The 21,619-nt window shown below is 35.8% G+C and overlaps 3 protein-coding genes across 3 annotated transcripts in view; 2 read left to right on the forward strand and 1 right to left on the reverse strand.

Moving 5' to 3' along the window:
• Positions 1-5,902, forward strand: part of LOC100183320 (poly(U)-binding-splicing factor PUF60-like) — a 10,739-nt gene extending 4,837 nt beyond the window's left edge. The window contains exons 7-13 of the mRNA XM_009863819.3: positions 509-627; positions 1,572-1,713; positions 2,390-2,461; positions 3,634-3,707; positions 4,204-4,326; positions 4,883-5,011; positions 5,415-5,902. Coding sequence (XP_009862121.1) covers positions 509-627; positions 1,572-1,713; positions 2,390-2,461; positions 3,634-3,707; positions 4,204-4,326; positions 4,883-5,011; positions 5,415-5,585 — 830 coding nt within the window. The 3' untranslated portion in view covers positions 5,586-5,902. The remainder of the gene's footprint in view (positions 1-508; positions 628-1,571; positions 1,714-2,389; positions 2,462-3,633; positions 3,708-4,203; positions 4,327-4,882; positions 5,012-5,414) is intronic.
• Positions 5,898-7,803, reverse strand: LOC100177815 (elongin-C-like). The gene is made up of 3 exons (XM_002130586.5): positions 7,668-7,803; positions 6,638-6,821; positions 5,898-6,228 (listed from the first exon to the last, which is right to left on the reverse strand). Exons 1-3 carry the CDS (start codon positions 7,684-7,686, stop codon positions 6,087-6,089), a joined length of 345 nt encoding a protein of 114 aa, XP_002130622.1. The 5' UTR covers positions 7,687-7,803; the 3' UTR covers positions 5,898-6,086.
• Positions 7,804-8,858: 1,055 nt separating this feature from the next.
• LOC100180970 (ATPase family AAA domain-containing protein 2) overlaps positions 8,859-21,619 on the forward strand; it is an 18,143-nt gene continuing 5,382 nt past the window's right edge. The window contains exons 1-16 of the mRNA XM_026836195.1: positions 8,859-9,075; positions 9,335-9,429; positions 10,183-10,245; positions 10,839-10,939; positions 11,547-11,619; positions 12,662-12,758; positions 13,065-13,251; positions 13,954-14,058; positions 14,608-14,753; positions 15,563-15,654; positions 16,055-16,169; positions 16,741-16,856; positions 17,792-17,966; positions 18,701-18,857; positions 19,483-19,688; positions 20,533-20,697. Of these exons, the coding sequence (XP_026691996.1) occupies positions 8,923-9,075; positions 9,335-9,429; positions 10,183-10,245; positions 10,839-10,939; positions 11,547-11,619; positions 12,662-12,758; positions 13,065-13,251; positions 13,954-14,058; positions 14,608-14,753; positions 15,563-15,654; positions 16,055-16,169; positions 16,741-16,856; positions 17,792-17,966; positions 18,701-18,857; positions 19,483-19,688; positions 20,533-20,697 (2,046 nt within the window). The 5' untranslated portion in view covers positions 8,859-8,922. The remainder of the gene's footprint in view (positions 9,076-9,334; positions 9,430-10,182; positions 10,246-10,838; positions 10,940-11,546; positions 11,620-12,661; positions 12,759-13,064; positions 13,252-13,953; positions 14,059-14,607; positions 14,754-15,562; positions 15,655-16,054; positions 16,170-16,740; positions 16,857-17,791; positions 17,967-18,700; positions 18,858-19,482; positions 19,689-20,532; positions 20,698-21,619) is intronic.

A 21,619-nucleotide genomic window follows, 5' to 3' on the forward strand; every position in this document is an offset into this window, starting at 1 on the left:
CGCTAGCGAATATATATAAGTAACATTATTCACTTAACAACAGACATAAGGTGTCTGGGATTTGCGAAATGAGTATTTATATTTTATCAGTATATGTAGTTTTTGTTCGCCTATGTTGTGCTATTGAAATGCTACTGAATTTTCGCCCTTAAATTTAAATTTTATGTTACTCTCTCTAAAATATTTGGCTTGTCACATTTACATCTACAAATTTGAATAAAAACAAAAATTTCCTTTAAATTTTCACATTATTTCTCATTCCCTTTGAGTTTTTGAACCTCTTTATTTACTTCTTCATACACCTCGGGCCAGCTTACGAGTTACCACGTATGTTACTTTGTGGGTGATTATTTTTTATGTGTGGCTGACAATTCAGACAACCCATTAGTGACCACTGGGTTGAAGCAATTGCCGTTAAGTGTCTTGCCCAAGGACACATACGCCCACAATGGTAGCAGCGTCAAGCTTTGAACTCAAACTCCTAATATTTTTCCTTTCAATTTGACAGAGTATGAGTTGAAACAGTCGTGCCAAGATGCGGTTGCAAGCATGAATATGTTTGATCTAGGAGGACAATACCTTAGAGTTGGGCAAGCCATCACTCCTCCAAATACACACTTTGACTTGGTGGGTTCGCTTAAACATATGTTGTACAAAAATGGTTTGTGGAAAAAGTTTCATGCGTAAAATGTGCTTTGATTGTTCTAATAGTTATGCTATAGGGCAGTCTGTTTTATATTTGAATTGAATAATATTATGTGATTATTTTAATACATAGTAAGGTTCTCGTCCCATTTCGTAGAAAACAAAAAAAAATTAAAAACTCCACAACTCCCATAGACCATTGTTAATTGTTTAAAACACGATCAAGATATTTGGATATTATGTGGTAAAGGTGTCTCATATTCCCCCACCCTACTATATGTAATTGTAACACATGTGCGGATAATATGTAATAGGCTACAATGCTACATGTATATACAAGATCAATACTAAAGGGGCATACCAACGAAAATTCAAAGTTTGTGTGTTGATAAAAATGCTCAAATGGGATCTAAAAAGTTGAAAAACATTGTTTAAAACTTTTGTGATACCGGTAGATCAGATTTGATTATTTCTCTCTATATACAATTTTTGTTGATATTAGGTAAGCCTTTTAGTATTTCACACAATCAGCATTCAGGCCGTTTTGTATGCTGGTCTGGTCAGTCTGTTTAAATTTGAAGTTGAATAATAAAAATATGTATAGTAGGGTGGGGGAAGATGGGACACCTTTGACACTTAATAGCAAAATATTCTGATCATGTTTTAAACAATTAACAACAATCTTTAGGAGTCGTAAGGATATGGTTTTATAACTCTTTGAAAGTTTTTGATTACTACCAAATTGGACCGGATAATAGAACTACTATAATATTAAACCTGTAAAGATAACATGTAATACAAATATTTGTAATGCAAGATGCGTACTTAGTATTTCACAACCACCATTCAGTGGTTCATTTCCATGCCTACTGTATCGAATTGTCCATAAATTATTCACACAAAGAATTGAATTATTTGCAATTCAGCTTTCAGCACCCGGGGCAGGAAATTCCACTTTACCACCAGCGGCTGCATTAGCTGCTGCTGCAGCCACTTCTAAGATAATGGCTCAAGAAGCTGCAAACCCGCTACTTGCAGCAAGGAAAGCAGCCGCGGGTTTAGTTCCAGGTAAAAATGTCGAAATGTGTTTACTTAACGTGGGCTCGATTAGGAAGTTTTACTTCTCCTTGATTTTTTGCCCGAACTTTATTTTTTAAACTTTTTAAATTGTTTTATTTTTTTGGAGGCCAATTTCGTTCTAGTTATAAACGTGTTTACTTTACATGGGCTCGGTTAGGAAGTTATTTTGGGCAGGTTTTATTTTTGAAAAAACTTTTTTTTAATTATTATATATATTTTTTTAAAATATTTTTTTGATCCGATTTTTTGTCAGAAAGAGCTGTGTTTACATTTCATGGACAATCCTTAAGAATTAATGGTTAGCGCACCTGCCTCTAACCCAGAGGTAACGGGTTCAATGCTTGTTGCTGCTACCATTGTGGCTGTGGGCGTATGTTTTCTTGACTTAATAACAAATTTTAAAACTGTAACAAACTTTATGAACAACCTGTATAACTTTATTAACAGCTATTTTTAAAGTAATATTTTATTTAAACACTAAACAAAAAATATTTTATAGAAACGTTAAAAAAAGTAATATTTTATAGAAAAATTAAAAAAGGTAATTTTTTTTAAGTAAATTTATATAAATGTTAAAAATTAACCATGAAATTGTAACAGGACCCTATTACCACCCTATATAAACCAAGTAATGTTTAATATACATAATATATGTTTACCCCAGGCATCCAAGGACCAGCGTTACTTAAACAACCAACTGCTGTATTTGCTGCCAATCAACCAGGAGTGGTAACAGGTGGTTATTCCGTTATTTCAATGTTTGAATAATGTGACTTACTTTATCTTCGCGTGGGCGGGGCAACGACAGTCGTTATAACATGGGTGTTCTGTTTCATACACCTCTTGTTTGCATTATACAAGTTATCACGTATGTAACTTATTTATCCTCACATGGCGGGGCAACGACAGTCGTTATAACACGGGTGTTCTGTTTCATACACCTTGTGTCCGCTTACGGGTTGCCATGTATGTAACTTTGTGTATAATATAACTTAAGTTCCTAATTTATTTGTATGTTAGGACACCTAGTACCAACTTAACCAACATTTCCTGCATTCGGTATAAACATGTATGATGGTAACTCGTGTTTATATACAAGCTCTGTTATGATGGTATGCATGGTATCCCAACATCTGGTCTTATTTTAAATGCTTTTAAACCCACATTTTAGTACTAGTGAGTCAGTAAATGTTTAAACAAGTAAAACTTACAAAAAAATATGAAAATAAAATGTCATTCTAACTAGTTTTGTTACATATATATGTACAGTATGATATGTTACTTTATGCAGAGTAGTGTTTTGTAATTTAAACTTAATTTATCGTATTATATCTAACCATTTTATCCCATTTTGTTTTCAATTGTTTCTCCACCCACCCCTCCCAAATTATTCTCACCTTACTAAAGACGCAACTTCACTACAAACCACTTTAAGCAACTTTCTTGCTCTCTTTATTCCTACCCATACACTCCTGGTTCTACTTCTCTCTTTATCCCTTATCTACATACCTTTACAGCCCTTGGTATAAATCACACAGTCACACCAAATCACTATTTACTCTTGAAAGTCTAAAACTGAACCCAAATTAAATTATCATTTTATGAAATAATGATTTTACACAATTTTTGACTCTTATTCACCACTTTAGAACCCTTGACCCAAAACCACCCTAACCAGTGACCTTTAACCCCAAATCCACCCTACCAATGACCCTTGACCCCAAACCATTTACCAAATGACCCTTAACCCCTAAACACCCCACCCGACCCAATGACCTTTCACCCCAAACCACCCCTGACCAAGTGACATTTCACCTCAAACTACCCCTACCAAATTTGACCCCAGCCAATGACCCTTGACCCAAACATCCTGACCCCAATGTTTTGTTTTAACCACTCCCCTCACAGGAGTTACCCCAGCGGGGGGCGCCAGCTACTTTTTCCAACAACAACAAAACAACATGAATCGACTGAACTCACAGGTTAAATGTTTTATTCGTTTAACAATAAATTATATATCTAGTAAGCTGGGGCAAGATGGGACATAATTCCATTCCCCTTTTCTGAGTGCTGTTGATCAAAGCCAAACCTATGTAACAATATAAAACACACTTATAGGTGGGGGTAAGTTGAGACGTACAAAATATATTACACTTATAGCAGGTTGGGCTAAGATAGGACATGTTTTTATTCTCTTTTTATCGTCATTTTGTAGTAAACAAAGAATATTTCTAGAATTATATAACCGTTTCCTCACGACTTTAAAAGAGGGTTGTTGGTTGTCATAAACCTGATCAGGAAATATGGCATATATGCTAACGGTATCCCATCTTACCCAAATTATTTGTACTTACGTGTTTTAACTCAACAATGTTACATATAGTCAAACCCAAATATGACCACATAATCACCCTGTCCACTATAAAAAACATGTAGCATGCACCTGCTATTTTTGGCTTATTTTTTCTCTAATCTCAGGTTAATGGAAAAGATCTTCTACCAACTGGTGCGCAGACACTTAGTCAGCAAGAAGCAGGCTTGAATATTTCAGGAAGTTCTCAACGTCACCTCGTCATGCAGAAGTTAATGAGGAAGGAAGAGGTTGGTGCTTACTATTTGTAGCTTATTTTCTATGTGGGTGAGGTTCTACAGTGAGGCACGCCATGGAACCTTGGATTTAGACCAGAGTTGGCCCATTACCCCAACATTGTATATGCACATTCTATTCTATATGGGTGAGGTCCTACAGTGAGGCACGTTATGGGACCTGGGATTTAGACCAGAGTTGGCCCATTACCCCAACATTGTATATGTACATTCTATTCTATATGGGTGAGGTCCTACAGTGAGGCACGCCATGGGACCAGGGATTTAGGCCAGAGTTGGCCCATTACCCCAACATTGTATATGCACAATCTATTCTATTTGGGCGAGGTTCTACACTTGTAAGCAGGCACGAGGTGTATGAAACCGAACACCAGTGTTATAACGACTGTCGTTGCCCAGCCATGTGAGGATAAATAAGTTACATACGTGGTAACTTGTTAGCGGACAGAAGGTGTATGAAACAGAACACCTGTGTTATAACGACTATAGTTGCCCTGCCGTGCGACGACAAACCAAGTTACAATCATTCTAAACATGTTGATTGACACAGAGTCAGGTGATGGTGATGCGGAACATGGTGACGGTGGAAGACCTCGATGAAGATTTGGAAGCGGAAGTAACAGAGGAATGTGGGAAGTTCGGAAGCGTGGAACGGGTCGTGATTTATCAAGAAAAACAGGTGTGGGACTCAGAGGTTTATAATTACATCAAGTTGTGGGTTTATTTATGGGTTCGAGACTCTTAGGCGCTGCACTTTCATAATTGGAGGGGAGGCAGTGATAGACATAATTTTGTAAAACAACGTTGACTGATTTCTGCCCTGCTTAAATATTGCTAAACTTGATTAATTCCCACAAAGTTACATACGTGGTAACTCATAAGCGGGCATGAGGTGTATGAAACCGAACACCTGTTATAACGACTGTCGTTTCCCCACCACGCGAGGATAAACAAGTTACGTACGTGGTAACTTGTAGCGGCCACGGGGTGCATGAAACAGAACACCCGTGTTGTAATGACTGTCATTGCCCCGCCACGAGAGGTTACATTCATTCATTTTGTTTCAAACTTTACTCCCATAGGGCGAAGAAGAAAACGCAGAAGTTATCGTTAAAATATTTGTCGAGTTTTCCAACCTTGCTGAATGTGAGAAAGCTGTTATGGCTCTTAACAACCGATGGTTTGGTGGCAATAAAGTGACTGCCACACATTATTCCTACCAACGATATTCTGCTAATGATCTAACTGGCTGAAGGAGGAATGTGATGTGATATTATTCACTATGTTGCAAATGCATTGAGTTGGTGGCCAAGAGGTGTATGTAAAATCATTCTAACAAACTTCACACAAGTATTATGTTGGTACCAGTAACATTAAGCACCAGATACTGAACAGCTGCATTCATATCTCCCCCCCCCCCATTACTTTTGCTTTGGTTACATCTAATGTATAATTCTGCCTGCTTTTGTTAATTTTGGTTGCGCAGTACTTTTTCTTTGCATTTAATGCATAACCTTTTTCATTCTGGCTGCTCTTTGGAAAAATTAGAACCAATACAACAAAAATAAAGTGAAAATAAAATAAGTCCGTTTTTACTAAAACTGAAGTTGAAAAAGCGATCAATTTTATAACAGCATAAGCACAAAGATATTAACGTGTATTGAACAGCAATAGATACCGATATAATAACATTACATGGGGTTGGAGCTTCTCCAGAATACAACAATTTTATTTGATTATTTATGAAGCATTAGTTAACAGTCTAGAAAATTTGCCGCCATCAGCAACTCCAGGGCAATCTCAGGGGTGATGCAAAACTCTGGAATCTCAGTTGAGCTGTTAGTGTATCTGACTTTGTAGATGAAATACTGGCACACCTTAGCAAGCACATGGGACCTTTGGGAAAAGTAATGTGACAGATATTTGAGACAATAAGTAAATCAATGTTATCAATAAAAAGTTATAAATGTATATGATAATAGGTTAATCACTTTTATTTGTAGTTTCAATTACATTAGCGAAGATTTAAAAATATTTAAAAGAAAGGACAGAATATGGCGACAAAACAACAGTGGCTAAAACCAGTCATTGTTAAAAACATATTTAGTTCGAAAAAGCGTGGTCGCTGAAACTATTTTATTGCATGGTATTGGTAATAATTGGTAACTCCTAATCGGGCACGAGGTGTATGAAACAAAACACTCGTGTTATAAAGACCGCTGCTTATGGCCACGCAAGAATAAAGCAAGTTACATTCATCAAAAGACTAATTTTGTCTTTTATCACTAATCAAATTCCTACTCACGGTATTTCTCTAAAAGTCACTTCGTTTGTTTCATTTTCTGCAAACTGTCCTGGGCCGCTCAACATTGATTTGATAGTTCCAGAGGTCAGTGCATAATCTCGCTTTACAATAAACTTGTGGCCGTCAGATGAAACAAGACGAACGTACATCGAGTCTGCTCCTTCACATCCACCATAATCTTCTTCTAAAGGTTAAATCAAGAAAAGATTAGAAATGTAACGTATTTATCCTCGCATGGAGGGGCATTGACAGTAGTTATAACATGGGTGTTCTGTTTACACTTCGTGCTTGCTAATTTACCACGTATGTAACTTATTTATCCTCGCATGACGGGGCAAAGATAGTCCTTATAACACAGGTGTTCTGTTTCATACGCCTCATGCCTGCTTGCGAGTTACTACGTATGTAACCTATTTATCCTCGCATGGCAACGACAGTCATTATAACACGGGTGTTCTGTTCCATACACCTTCTGTCCGCTTACAAGTTACCAAGTATGTAACTTTATTCGCATATGTTTTATGTTTGGATGGAAATTTGGACAACAATAAGTGAACATTTGGACAGAACAGATGCTAAGTGTCTGGGCCCAATATGGTAGCAGAGACAAGCCTTGAACCTGTAACCTTAAGTTTTATGGTATATTAAAGCATTGTGCAGCTGACTTGTTTATCCATGAGTCAACGGATAAATAGGTTCAACCACCTTCTATTAAAGGTGTGATTGGTGCATCCCACAAAAAGCACTAGTGAAGAATCTTCCAGTACGTTTTACAGGCTATTAGGCTAATGGAAAGTGTTAGAGGTTGGTAGTAAGGTATTAGTAGTTATAGGAGTTAGTGGTTAGGGGTTGGTGGTGCTAGTGAAGAAACTTCCCCCCCACCTTTGCTAACCACTAACCCCTAGGTTAGGGGGTTAGGTGTTAATGGTTAGGGGTTATAGGGGTTAGTGGTTAGCAAATACGGTGAGGGGGAAGACTCTTCACTAGCACCGAAACTTATGTTATTTATTTACAATAATATAAACTTTACCTTGTTTGTCTTCTGCCATTTAAAAATGCCGACGATTTATTGAAGTAGGAAAGACAGAACAAGTAAAATAAAATTGACAAACTGCGTCACTATGCTGTTATCAAAACACTAACGCCGCCTTGTGAGAATATAAAAAATCGGTCGTTACCCTGCTTTGTAACCTGTGGTCTCTTTGAATTAAAACTATTTTCGTTTCGAAAGCTTTCTTAACGTCATGATAAATGTACGACAAAAATAATATAATGTAAATTGTTTAATAATCTAATCCCAGTTTGTAATATTTATTATATTTGTTTTAAAATTTAGATTGCGCGCAATTTATAATCCAACTAACGTGCCTACTTATATTTAGAAACACTTTGGCGTCATTCTGACAATGGGAGTTCGGAGTAGTTGAGTTATTGAAGATAAAATGTGAAAAATCGGTTATTAATATATGTTTATTAGTTATTATACAGTGCAGATTAAGCATATACATTGCATAAACATAAAAAAGTTGTAATGCAAAAACTGAAGGCTTTTTATTTTTTTAATCGTCTATTTCGTTTTCCCCTAAATTGCATCACATGTAGTATATATAGAGAAATGTAAAATATCCCATTTAATTTGGTTGGATATTTTATTTTTTACAAAGCATTTTGGCTGTTACTATATAAAGTTCTATCATTTTATACTCTCATAAAATTGGGCAAAAATTTGGTCGAGAAAGTTTTGCTAAACTTTCTTATTTAATATTTCGGTCGCTACAATAATCAATAATAAAGTCAAAAAACATTGGCTTGACTATTTAGTCATATTTTCTTTAAAACAAATGTAGCATATTTATATTTTTTAACCTAAACTTTCATATTGTTTCATTTCCTAATTTACTCCGTCATTACTTTGATTTTGAATGACTTTCGTTACCTATCTGACCTCTTTTCGCTCTTGTAAACTTTTTGGTCTTTAGGCCTTAGAGATAAAATTTTATTTAAAGAAATCTGTATAATGTTTATCTTGCCAGAAAAATAAACGAATTAAAAAATAATGTAGCATATAGGCCTATCGCCTATATATTCATATTTTCAACTTAATGTGTTTTTACTAATAACGTTTTTACTTTATTTTTCTTTAAATTTTATTGTTCCTGTTTGTCTGTTTCTGATGATAAAGGAGTCTCCATATAATGTTTTCACCTATCTTGCCAGGACCCATAAGCCTTATAGATTTAAGGCAACCCCCACACAATGCAATATACGCATGCTGATAAATAACCATGGTTTCAACAAGAAGTGGAAGTTCCGTCAAAAAGTCGCCCAAGTCTCCGACCCTCGAGCCCCGTCATTCCACACGGAGACACAAACTAATAGAAGACGACTCAAATGATGACGAATCAGACTTTCTTTCCTTAAAATCATCAAAAAAAGAGGTGAATATTTTGTACCAAAAGTCAAATATCATATTTTGTGTAGCATTTAGGTGCATAAACAGGTTTTTTTATTTTAACTTTCAAATTCACTGAAAATCGTTTCAGTTTTTAAACCATAATTTAATAGTTACAGTACAAATTTCATAGTTACATTACAGTATGTTTCAAGAAATTTACTTTTTTGTTAATTTTCCTTCTAAAACTATATTTAGTAAGCACTGGGAAGTAACCTCAAGCAACATATTGATATCTTTTTCAGTTTCTCTCTGTTGAGTTTTCACACGATACACCCAAGTCTCTCTACAATGACAGTCCTGTGCTTAAACGACCATCTCGACGCAGAGAACCATCAAGGTAGTAACATTTCTATATTTACAACATAAACAGAAGGTACAGGAATCTAACACTTGCTGGAAAAATTATAACTAACGGTCATAAACCCTAAACAAGGGTGGGAAAAAGTTAGCAGGGTGGGACGACATTTCCAATAATTTTCGACACTGCATTAATCAGTACACAATGAAACCAAATTTGGCGCGTATACTACTGGTATTGGTTTCTACATTTATAGCTTTAAAACAGTAGCCATACACCAGCCAAAAGCCCTGAACAAACAGATAGACCTACTGGTAATCCGTTACCTTTTTTATCAAAACATTCCAGAAAGTGCCTGCAAAATGGGACTGTATTATTTTTTTTTTTTTTTTGGTTTTTAGGCTTTTTTTATTAAAATTCGCCTCGTTAATTTCACATCTTTGACAAGTAAGCCTATAACTTGTTTCAGTTTGTTTTGCAGCAATTTTTCAAAAAATAATTTCATTCTATATTTTACAATTGAATTGTTTGTTTTTTAATTTAAGGAGTTTCTGTGTTTTTTATGCATTTTTTTGCCTTAATTATAGTAGGGTGGGGAAGGCGGGACACCTTTAACACAAAATATCCAAATATCCTGATCGTGTTTTAAACAAATACTAACGGTCTATGGCAGTCGTGAGGATAGGATTATAATTCTTTGAAAGTTCTTTATTTACCAACAAATGGGATGAGAAAATAGACTGAAAAGGCGTCCCATTTTCCCCACATTACTATATATTTGTATCTCCACAGACACCTGAATGATGAAGAGGAGTATTTATCCAAAGTTGAAAGACAGAAAAGGAATCACACCAGGTATTCCATAACTCAGTGGTTCTTAGACTTTGTACATTTTAACTTTGTCCCACTTATTAAGAGTAAATACAGTCAACCCCATTAATCGGGCAAGTTCCGATGTGGTCCGATTAAACTGGATTGGCTTTAAAATGCGACTTCGCAAGGCTCAAAATTGATTATTTTACATCAATTACATTTGGTTTGTTTCATTGGTGATAATTTCTTAACCCAGTTGTTCATAAACTTTTCTTCAAGTGTACCATGTTATATTTAAACAGTGTCCCACTTATTTAAAAAACAACAATGCAACTGTACACAATACCCACTTATTTAGAAATTTATTTAAAACATTATTTATTCAGAGCATACATCACATTTTCTTCAAGCAATAACACATTTTTTTAAGTAATAACAAATTTTCTTCAAGTAATAACAAATTTTTTAAAGTAATAAAACTAATAACACATTTTCTTCAAGTAATAACAGATTTTTTCAAGTAATAGCAATTTATTTTAAAGTAATAAAACTAATAGCACATTTTCTTTAAGTAATAACAGATTTTTTCAAGTAAAACACAATATCTGTTTTTGACCACTTTTCTCTCCTCCCAGGTCTTTGTTCTCCCTCGGTCTTGAAGATGAAGGAAGCTCTTGTGAGGAAGATGGGATTGGGTCTCTCGCTGCATCATCAAGAGCACGAACATCTTCCAGGGGTAAGATGGGTTTGCAACATTTTATTACTTGGTCTTATTCGTGCACTCAACTTTCATCTGCATGTAGTTTAAGCCAACAACATCGTACAGCGATTGGTTCCTCCTTTCCCTTACAGCTTGAGTTCCATTAAAAATTGCTACATGAAAGGCTTACTTTTCGCAATGTATTCTCTCATATACTTTAAGTTTATCCTCTGTATTTAAGTCCTAACACACATGAGCAGTTGTTTTAAAATAATATTTCTTTGGTTGCTTTAATGTTATCTGTCCTTGTGAGTTGTGGTTTAGGGAAAGTACCATTTAGGGAGTCCCCATTTAATACAGATATTATAGAAAGTGCATTTAATGAACTATGTGTCTGCCTGACAAAATGCATTGAAGTTTTACACTTAAATTTAAGTTATCCTTTAACAACGTATGGAAATTATTATTGCAATTTTCTCATAGTTAATTTAATAACATAAATAAACTAATATATATAGGCCATTTTATGTCCTGGTAAATGGTAATTAAAAAATAACTTTTGCAACTTTTAAATTTTTTTTCCCAACCATTTAAGATTTTTTATATTAATTTTTTGATTTTTCATAAACAAATTTTATTTCAGATAAAAATTTCCCGAACATGTTGCTACGACGAGGAATTAACGGCGAAAATCAAGTTGATAGAAACGAGATAAAGTAAGATTATTATGGGTTAAATATTGGTATTCGATATGGATCACATGACATATTACTAAGTTTGTTTAAAATTTTCACCAAAAAATGTCTTTATTGGTGAGTGACTTCTTCAGCTTGCCAATAGAAGCCTGTCTCATTACGCTCACATCGCATTTAAATAGCTTTATGGTTTAATGTAATATTATGTATAGTTGTTTTTGAACTTTATAGAGATATTCAATAATTAGTAACGTTAAAATATTATATAGTTAAACCCATATTTGACAAGCGTTAACCGCGTTCTTGGGTATTTAATTGGGTAAACCCCCTGTGATTCCCCTTAATGTCTACCAAAGTTGCCTATATGAGCTCAATTGAGTAGCTCTAAGTATTCACTTAAACACAGGTTCATATTTAGCAGTGTTAAAGGGAATATAGTTATAATGCACAGTTGTTAAACATTAGAAACCTTATTTAATGGGACAACTGTCTCTGGTTGCCCCTTAAGCTCCTGTTTACCATAAAATAACATTGTGGCGACTGAAACTTAGTCGGTCACATTCGGTTATTGCGTAATTACTGTCACGTATTATTTGCCTTCGTCATTGCGTAATTACCGACACTACCTTCTTCTGTTACCGAACTCTCTCAATTGCCTTTTTCTCACTGTTGTCGTTTTCGCACACAAAAGTGTGAAGTCTAACCGTTCTAATAATAACTATCTTGGACTCAACATCGCTACAATCACTAGCGATTGTGACCGACTAAGTTTCAGTCGCCACAACATGAATGTTCACCACTGTCCACTATGGCTGTAAGCTTTACTATCTTGTCCTATGTGTTCAAATTATTAAAAAAAACACAGTTCAATAATCAGCAATGTTAAAATTTTTAAGTTGAACCCACAGTTGTCAAACATTAACTGCATTTATTAGTTGTTTACATGGGGTTGCATATAAATGTATGCTACTATGCCGTTAAGGTACTTTCATTATCTTTCCCAATGTGTATACACAGTTTAATAATAAGTAGAGTTAAATATTATAAACCATTTGTTTCCTAGATATCGTGAACGTGCACGCAGCCAAAGTAAGGAACACGTTAACCCTGAATTGCGGAGTTTATTAAAAGCACAAGGAAAAGACCCGGCAAGTGCTTTGGTACGTAACCATGTTATAATATATATATATATATTACTATTTAAGTTAAGGTAAAATTTAACCTAAATATAAATATAGTAAAATTGTAAACTTGCCATATTATATTATTAGGCTGATTGATTTAGGTTGGGTTTGCCAAATTTTCAAAGTTGATTTGTTGCATTTTGTATACCATGTTATAATATTACAAATACTACTGGTAAGTATGTGTTTATATATGAATAAATAGAATTTTTTTTATTAATTTTGTAAAAAAAATAAAAAACGCTGAAAAGATAGAATGTCAAAAACTTCCCTTTCTTCCAGAATTCGAGCCAACCCGATATTTACAGTTCGATAAAATCTCGCCATCGTCTACGTCGGCCCCGTGTTTTTTACGGAGATTACGAGTTTGCTACTTCTTCCTCCCAGTCGAGGTTGGAGGATGATCCAAATACCTCCACGGAGGTTGGGGATCTGGGAAGTGATCCCAAAGAGCAAGACCTTCATCAAAGTAAGGAAAAAAAATTTTAAAAAGTGAAAAAAAAGTTGCATAAAAATTTTGTGTGGGAAATTTTTTTCTAAATAGAGTATTATACAGAATACTCTAATTTATGCGAAATGCCAAATACAAGGTTAAGTTTTTTAGTATTTGTTTAGGTAATGTATAATCTCTATTTAATTTCACCTAAATAGAGTTTTTATAATTTATACAAAATGCAAAAGTTTGGAAATATGCCAAAGTTCAGGATTTTTGTCAAAGTAAAAAAAACAAATTACTTTTTTTTACAATAATTTTAATATTAAAACCTCGATTTCACCTAAAAAGTGTGTAGCTTCTAAAGACTGAAAAGGCCTGATTAAAAAAAACAATGTTACCTAAAATTTTATTTGAGGATTTTTTCTTAAATAGAGTATTATACAGTACTCTAATTTATGCGAAATGCCAAAGAGAAGTTTTTTTTTATAATAATGTAACTTGAATTTCACCTAAAAAGTGTGTAGCTTTTAAAGGCTGAAAAGGCCTGCATATTCTGCCACCCTATTTTTAGTGCTTATAATCTACCGCCAAATGGGACGAGAAAAAGGATGAAAATACATCCCATCTTACCCCACCCTACCATATGTTACATATCCCATCTTACCCCACCCTGCCATGGGTTACATGTCCCATCTTACCCCACTTTGTAATCTTTTCATCCTCCGTTCCCACCAGATGATGTTGTTGAAGACGAAGACGACTTGGACGACGACAACGAAGTCCCGTATCGAAGATATTCCTTGAGAACAAAGAGAGCACAACCTCACAGGCTTAATTACGGTAAAAAATTGTAACTAAAAATTTAAACTTATTTTTTAGCACACCTTATGGTATGAACTGTTTTATTAAATATATTAGTTTGGCAAGTTTGCCTTATCAATCTAAATGCTACTGTTTAAATACTCTAACCTAACACAGCCTCAAATCTGGTTTTCAAACCATTTTTTATCCATAATTCAGACTGTATTCTTAATGTTATGTCACTGTTTGAATACTCTGCCAACACAGGCTCAATTACGGTAAACAAATTGTTATTTTAACTGAAAGACGGGACATCTTTATCACATAATACCCAAATATCGTGTTTTAAACAATCAACAAGGGTCTATGGAAGTCGTGAGGATAAAGTTTAATAATTCTTTGATTGTTCTTTGTTTACCACCAAATTAGACGGGAAATTAGAATAAAAAGGTCTCACGTCTTATATAAGAAGATGTCGGTGGCAGTGCCACGGACTTAAATTCTTATAGCTGTATTCATTGTTGCCATTTGCCACCGTAAATTTCGAGGTCCAATCATGGCTCCAAATTTACAATAATTATGTTACAGAATTGATCCGACAGCCTCGGAGAAACCAACGTACAATGTTCGACCAACTTCCAAGGTCTCCAGTGAGGAGGAAGAGAGTTTTCAACCAAGATCAACATAATCCAACATCACCGTATCAGAGCAGACACAGGAGGACTAATTCTCAGGTTTTGATAAATTTTCATTCATTTATCCTTGTGTTGCATGGTAACAAGTTACCACGTATGTAACTTATTTATCCTCGCATGGCGGGGCAATGACAGTCGTTATAACACGGGTGTTCTGTTTCATACACCTCGTGCCAGCTTACAAGTTACCATGAATGTAACTTATTTATCCTCGCATGGCGGGACAACGACAGTCGTTATAACACGGGTGTTCTGTTTCATACACCTTGTGCCCGCTTACTAGTTACCACGTATGCAACTTATTTATCCTCGCATGGCGGGACAACGACAGTCGTTATAGCACGGGTGTTCTGTTTCATACACCTCATGCCCCTTTACTAGTTACCACATATGTAACTTATTTATTTTCGTATGGCGGGGCAACAACAGTCGTTATAACGCGGGTGTTCTGTTTCATAAACCTCGTGCCCGCTAATCTTGTCAGAAATTTGACACAAATCACTGTGCATACTGTTAACTGTTAAGGATCGCAGAAAATTTTTAAAGATTAAAAAAGGCTGAAAGCAAAAAGTTTGCGAAGCCTTGATGCTGGTTATTATGAGTCAGTTATCTTAAAAAAGTTGTCAGCCAGCAGTTACCAAAAAAGCAAAACAAATAAAACATGAAACAAATGATTTGCCTTTTTCTAAACTTCCATATTAATTCAGGTGAAAATTTTAAAGGTAAAAATTTTGGAAGCTTTTACGCTTGTTATTATGAGTCAGTTTTTTTTTAAATGTCATGATATATTTTTTCTTCTGTAGCAAAAATATGATTTGTCTTCTTCTAATCTTTCATATTAATCCCAGGGAGCATCAAGCAGCGGTTCAACTTCGGCTTCCGATGACGAGAAGAAGTTTGAACGAAGAAAGAAAAGGAGCATGGCCAAAGCTAGGAACAAGTAAGTTCATATTATTATTTAACTACGTAAAAAAAATGCTAGTAAAGAATTCTTTTACACATTATCTGCCAAACACTAACCTCAATGTAATAATGGACACTAAAATATATTATACAATTCTTATGTAAAAATATATATAGTAGGGTGGGGAAGATGGGACACCTTTTCCATAATATCCAAATATACGGATCGTGTTTTAATGCCGGTCCATGGGAGTCGTGAGGATATAGTTTTATAATTCTTGGAATGTTCTTTGTTTACTACTAAATGGTACGAGAAAGTAGACTCAAAAAGTGTCCCATCTTCCCACACCCTACTGTATTATACAATTCCTATGTAAAATATATATTAATATTATACAATTGTTATGTAAACTATACAATTCCCAAATTACCCCCAGGTGCCTTCCCATGAACTTTTCCTCCAGTGAGCTTGCTACGCATGGGTTTGCGAGGGAACGAGAAAAAATCGGATCCTCGCTCGCTGATGTGGATCCAATGTCTCTCGATAAATCAGTGAGGAAACATAAACTTGTATTTTTAGCTTGGTTATGTCGTTATTTTTACATTAATTGTGTCGATATTTTTTCTTTCAAATAACTAGTAAGCAAACATAGATAATTCAGTGAAAAAAACATTTGTTTTTTAGATTTAAATTATGTTGCCAGTTTTACATTAGGTAATATTGTTTTTACCTTAATTTTGTTTTGTTTTTTACAATAGGTATTAATGAGTAAACTTTTAACTTTAATTACTACCAATAAAAAAACAAAACGTTTTTTTTACTTTATTTAAGTTTTTTTTATTATTAATTAATAATTTTTAAACAACTCAACTTTAATTACAGTTATACTATTATTTAACTTGTTTTTGTTGAAAATTCCTTGAATTAATTTACTTTTTTTTTGTTAGAAAAGTGGGATCAGATCGCTATCATTAAAATTATTTTTATCCTCTTTCTTGCACCTTACCCTACTACTGCATAACCTATTAAATCATTAAAATTAGAATTTTCTGCCGTATTTCATTAGAAAAATGAGGTTAAAGTATTTTAATTATTTAAAATAAATGTATTTTTTCCATCCAGGTTAAGTTCTCGTCGATTGGCGGCCATAAACATCATATAAGGTCGCTGAAAGAGATGATCGTCTTCCCGTTAATTTATCCGGAAGTGTTCACCAAGTTCAGCATTGCCCCACCAAGGTAATGTTTTGTTTTAAAATAAAAAGGAACAATCTTTTTAGGCAACTAACTTATACAACACTACATTGGTAAAACTATACGTTAGTTAGTATGAAAGAAAATGCTTAAAATGATACTACCTGAAAGGTTCAGTATTTCGCTCTAAAATAAGAAGGTCGTTGCTTTTGTAGGTAACAACTTATGTAGCACAAACTTTTATAAAACATAGATTATTAGTTGCTGTTGTTGAAACTAGTGAAGAATCTTCCAGTGCTTTATAGATTACGCTGTGGAAAGTTTTATGGGTTAGTATTAGGGGTTAGTGGTTAACAGATAACATTGGGAAGGATTAAGTATGAGCTGCATGCAGGAAATGTATACAATACCAACAAAACTGATATTTTGGTACAATGTGAAGATTAGGCTAGTGGAAAGTGTTACAGGTTGGTAATTAGGTGTTAGTAGTTAGTAATGTTTAGTTCTTGCTATAAGTCGCGACATTGATATAACCTGTCTGATAAAACTTAATAAGCTTCATAAAATGTAAAATAACATCAACAAAATGATATTTCTGGCACTAATGGAGAATCCTCTAGTACGGTACAGATTAGGCTGGTGGAAAGTGTTAGAAGTTGGTAGTTAGGGATAAGCAGATAAAGTAGTGAAAGGATTCTTCACTTACTCTAACATGTATTAAAAAAACTATAAGTCTCTTTGTAGGGGTTGCATCATGTTGTATTTTAGACTGTATTTAGCAGATACCGGTATGAAAAAGGCACTCGTGTTCCCCAAAGCGCGACGGGCTTGACGGGCTGCTACAAATTAGTACAAAACAAATTTATCAATGAGCAATACATTCTGACAGTTTCTTTCCGTAGTTTACGAGAATCTTCCAACTTCATAAGCACTAGATCAGGGTTAGATTCGCGTTATTTATCCATGTTATTTCCCCACAGAGGTTGTTTATTCTATGGACCACCGGGCACAGGGAAGACACTGATGGCACGAGCGCTTGCAAATGAATGCTCAACTGATGACAAGAAAGTTGCTTTCTTTATGAGAAAGGGTGCGGACTGCTTGAGTAAATGGGTGGGCGAGTCAGAACGACAACTAAGGCTGTTGTTTGACCAAGTGAGTTGTATTATATTGTTTCCTAGAGATTAGAAGTAAGGTGTTGTGTTCTATTTTATATGGTTGAGGTCCTACAGTGAGGCACGCCATGGGACTTGGAATTTATGCCAGAGTTGGCTTATTGCCCCAACATTGTATATGTACATTCTATTCTATATGGGTGAGGTCCTACAGTGTAGCACACCATGGGACCTTGGGATTTAGGCCAGGGTCGGTCCATTACCCCAACATTGTATATGCACATTCTATTCTGTATGGGTGAGGTCTTATAGTGAGGCACGTCATGGGACTTGGAATTTATGCCAGAGTTGGCCTATTACCCCAACATTGTATATGCACATTCTATTCTATATAGGTGATGTCTTATGGTGAGGCATGCAATGAAAGTTAGTCGTCTTGGGCTAGTGGTAAAAAAAAAGTTGTTTTTTTATTTTTATGTGAAAACAATACTTCAAAATATTGTATTATACTTCACTCTGCCATACAAATGTTTTGTCTTCATTCGGCAAGACTTTATTGGAACATATACCCGTAGGCGCCAAACCTGGGGTGGCAGGGTGGGCAGGCCTACCCCAGAATTTTCTACACTGCATTAATCAGTAAACATTGCAACCAATAAGTTAGATTTGTTTCACAGGATTGTGTGTCTAACTATCCCTGCCTCCCCTGTGTTTTGAAATTAGCGCATATAACCCCAACACCCCAATGTTTATTTACCAACATTTACATTACAGGCCTACCAGATGAGACCTTCCATCATTTTCTTTGATGAGATAGATGGTTTGGCCCCGGTAAGATCATCGAGACAAGATCAAATCCATTCCTCCATCGTGTCCACTCTACTTGCCCTCATGGATGGTTTGGATAGTCGCGGTGAAATTGTTGTTATCGGTAAGTTATATAGTAGAGAGGGAAAAGATGGAACACTCGCACATAATATCAAAAAAATATCCTGATCGTGTTTTAAACATTAACAATGGTCTATGGAAGTCGTGAAGATACGGTTTTATAATTCTTCGAATGTTCTTTGTTAACTACTAAATTGGGCTAGAAAATAGCGTTAAAAGGTGTCCCATCTTTCCCCAACCTACTATAAGTATTTCAGTTTGAATGAATGAATGGGTGTAAGAGTGTGGTTAACCATGCAAGTGTATTAAGTTCTAGTTGAATTAGGAGACTGACGATGCCATTTTGACAAAATATAAATCTTTTTTTTATTATACAATTGGTTGGACTTGATTTTTGTCTGATACGTGTTCGTAGCATCTAAAATGTGAAGGTCCAAGGGTGGAGTGGAGGAAGCATAACAAAATAAGGGGGTTGTGAAAGTTTTCTGAATAATTTTAAACCTTAACCTTCTTTCACTGCAAACGCCCCCTTTTTTACACATTGGAGTACTTATGTATAAAAAGAAATACCCCAGTGGGTATTAGATAGCTCCCAAGTGGTAATGGGCAACTGTGTGTATAATAATAAACGACTAAACTCTTCTGAAACTCCGTTACTTTCCAAACAGGCGCTACAAACCGAATCGATTCCATCGACCCTGCATTGCGACGACCGGGAAGATTTGATCGTGAATTTCTTTTTCCCCTCCCGGATAAAAAGTCCCGCCACGATATATTGAAGATACACACGAGTAAATGGGATCCTCCTTTGTCTTCCAACTTTATTGAGACAATCGCTGAGAAAACTGTTGGTTATTGTGGAGCTGACCTCAAAGTAAGAGTAATTGCTACCACCAGCCATGATGTCATTTTGTAACTGCTTTTGCAGTGAATGTTTTAGTCTGTGGTTGGTAAGGCAATGACAGTCGTTATAACACGGGTGTTCTGTTTCATACCCCTTGTGCCCGCTTACAAGTTACCACGTATGTAACTTATTTATCCTCTCGTGGCGGGGCAATGACAGTCGTTATAACACGGGTGTTCTGTTTCATACCCCTTGTGCCCGCTTACAAGTTACCACGTATGTAACTTATTTATCCTCTCGTGGCGGGGCAACGGCAGTCGTTATAACACGGGTGTTCTGTTTTATACACCTCAGGCCCGCTTATGAGTTACCACGTATGTAACTTTCTATCCTCGCGTGGTGGGGCAATGACAGTCGTTATAACACGGGTGTTCTGTTTTATACACCTCAGGCCCGCTTATGAGTTACCACGTATGTAACTTTCTATCCTCGCGTGGTGGGGCAATGACAGTCGTTATAACACGGGTGTTCTGTTTCATACACCTCCTGCCTGCTAACAAGTTACCACGTACGTAACTTATTTATCCTCACATGGCGGGGCAAAGACAGTCGTTATAACACGGGTGTTCTGTTTCACACCTTGGCCCGCTTATGAGTTACCATGAAATAACGTTACAAATTTAACCACGGCCTCTCATTTATACAGCCTAAGTATACGGTTGGATAATTGTGTGAATGTTCTTTGTTTACTACGAAATGGGAGGATAAAAAGAATGAAAGCATGTCCCATCTTTCCCCACCCTACTATATTTACATGTCCTATCTCACCCCACCCTACTAATCTTATTTATCATTCACCTTCACCACACCACAGGCATTATGCACCGAAGCCACATTAAATGCATTACGCAAGTCCTTCCCACAAATATACGCAACTAACGATAAACTCAAGTTCGATGTCGATAAAATTAAGATCGGACCGAATAATTTCTACAGAGCTATGAAGGTACGCAAGTTTTACATTTTTATTTTTATTTTATTACCATTTTCTCTCTTTTTTACCAAGTTTTGTATATAAAAAGAAGTTGATGTGATGGGAAACTATGGTCTAAATCTCAGGTCCCGTGGCGTGCCTCAATGTAGGACCTCACCCATATAAAATAGAATGTGCATATACAATGTTGGGGTAATGGGCCAACTTTGGCCTAAATCCCAGGTCCCATGGCGTGCCTCACTGTAGGACCTCACCCATATAAAATAGAATGTGCATATACAATGTTGGGGTAATGGGCCAACTCTGGTCTAAACCCCAGGTCCCATGGCGTGCCTCACTGTAGGACCTCACCCATATAAAGTAGAATGTGCATATACAATGTTGGGGTAATGGGCCAACTTTGGCCTAAATCCCAGGTCCCATGGCGTGCCTCACTGTAGGACCTCACCCATATAAAATAGAATGTGCATATACAATGTTGGGGTAATGGGCCAACTCTGGTCTAAACCCCAGGTCCCATGGCGTGCCTCACTGTAGGACCTCACCCATATAGAGTAGAATGTGCATATACAATGTTGGGGTAATGGGCCAACTCTGGCCTAAATCCCAGGTCCCATGGCGTGCTTCACTGTAGGACCTCACCCATATAGAATAGAATGTGCATATACAATGTTGGGGTAATGGGCCAACTTTGGTCTAAATCCCAGGTCCCATAGCGTGCCTCACTGTAGGACCTCACCCATATAGAATAGAATGTGTATATACAATGTTGGGGTAACGGGCCAACTCTTTCCTAAATCCTATTTTCCATGCCATAGAATCTCAACTTTATAGATATTTGTAAATTATTGTAAAGTAATTAGGTTACTGTTACATCTATTCAAACTGTAACGGCATTTACCCCATACTAACTATATTACCTACGTCCTATGATATTCCCATAGTATTGTCACAACAGCACAGTATT

This window comes from Ciona intestinalis, chromosome 1 (genome assembly GCF_000224145.3).
Source record: "Ciona intestinalis chromosome 1, KH, whole genome shotgun sequence".
In the NCBI taxonomy this organism is placed as follows: Eukaryota; Metazoa; Chordata; class Ascidiacea; order Phlebobranchia; family Cionidae; genus Ciona; species Ciona intestinalis.

Excerpts from the sequence above, each read along its gene's own strand:
- LOC100177815 (XM_002130586.5), bottom strand. Across the intron at positions 6,229-6,637 it reads GTGACTTTTAGAGAAATACC|GTCCCATGTGCTTGCTAAGG; the intron begins GTGAGTAGGAAT and ends CTTTTCCCAAAG.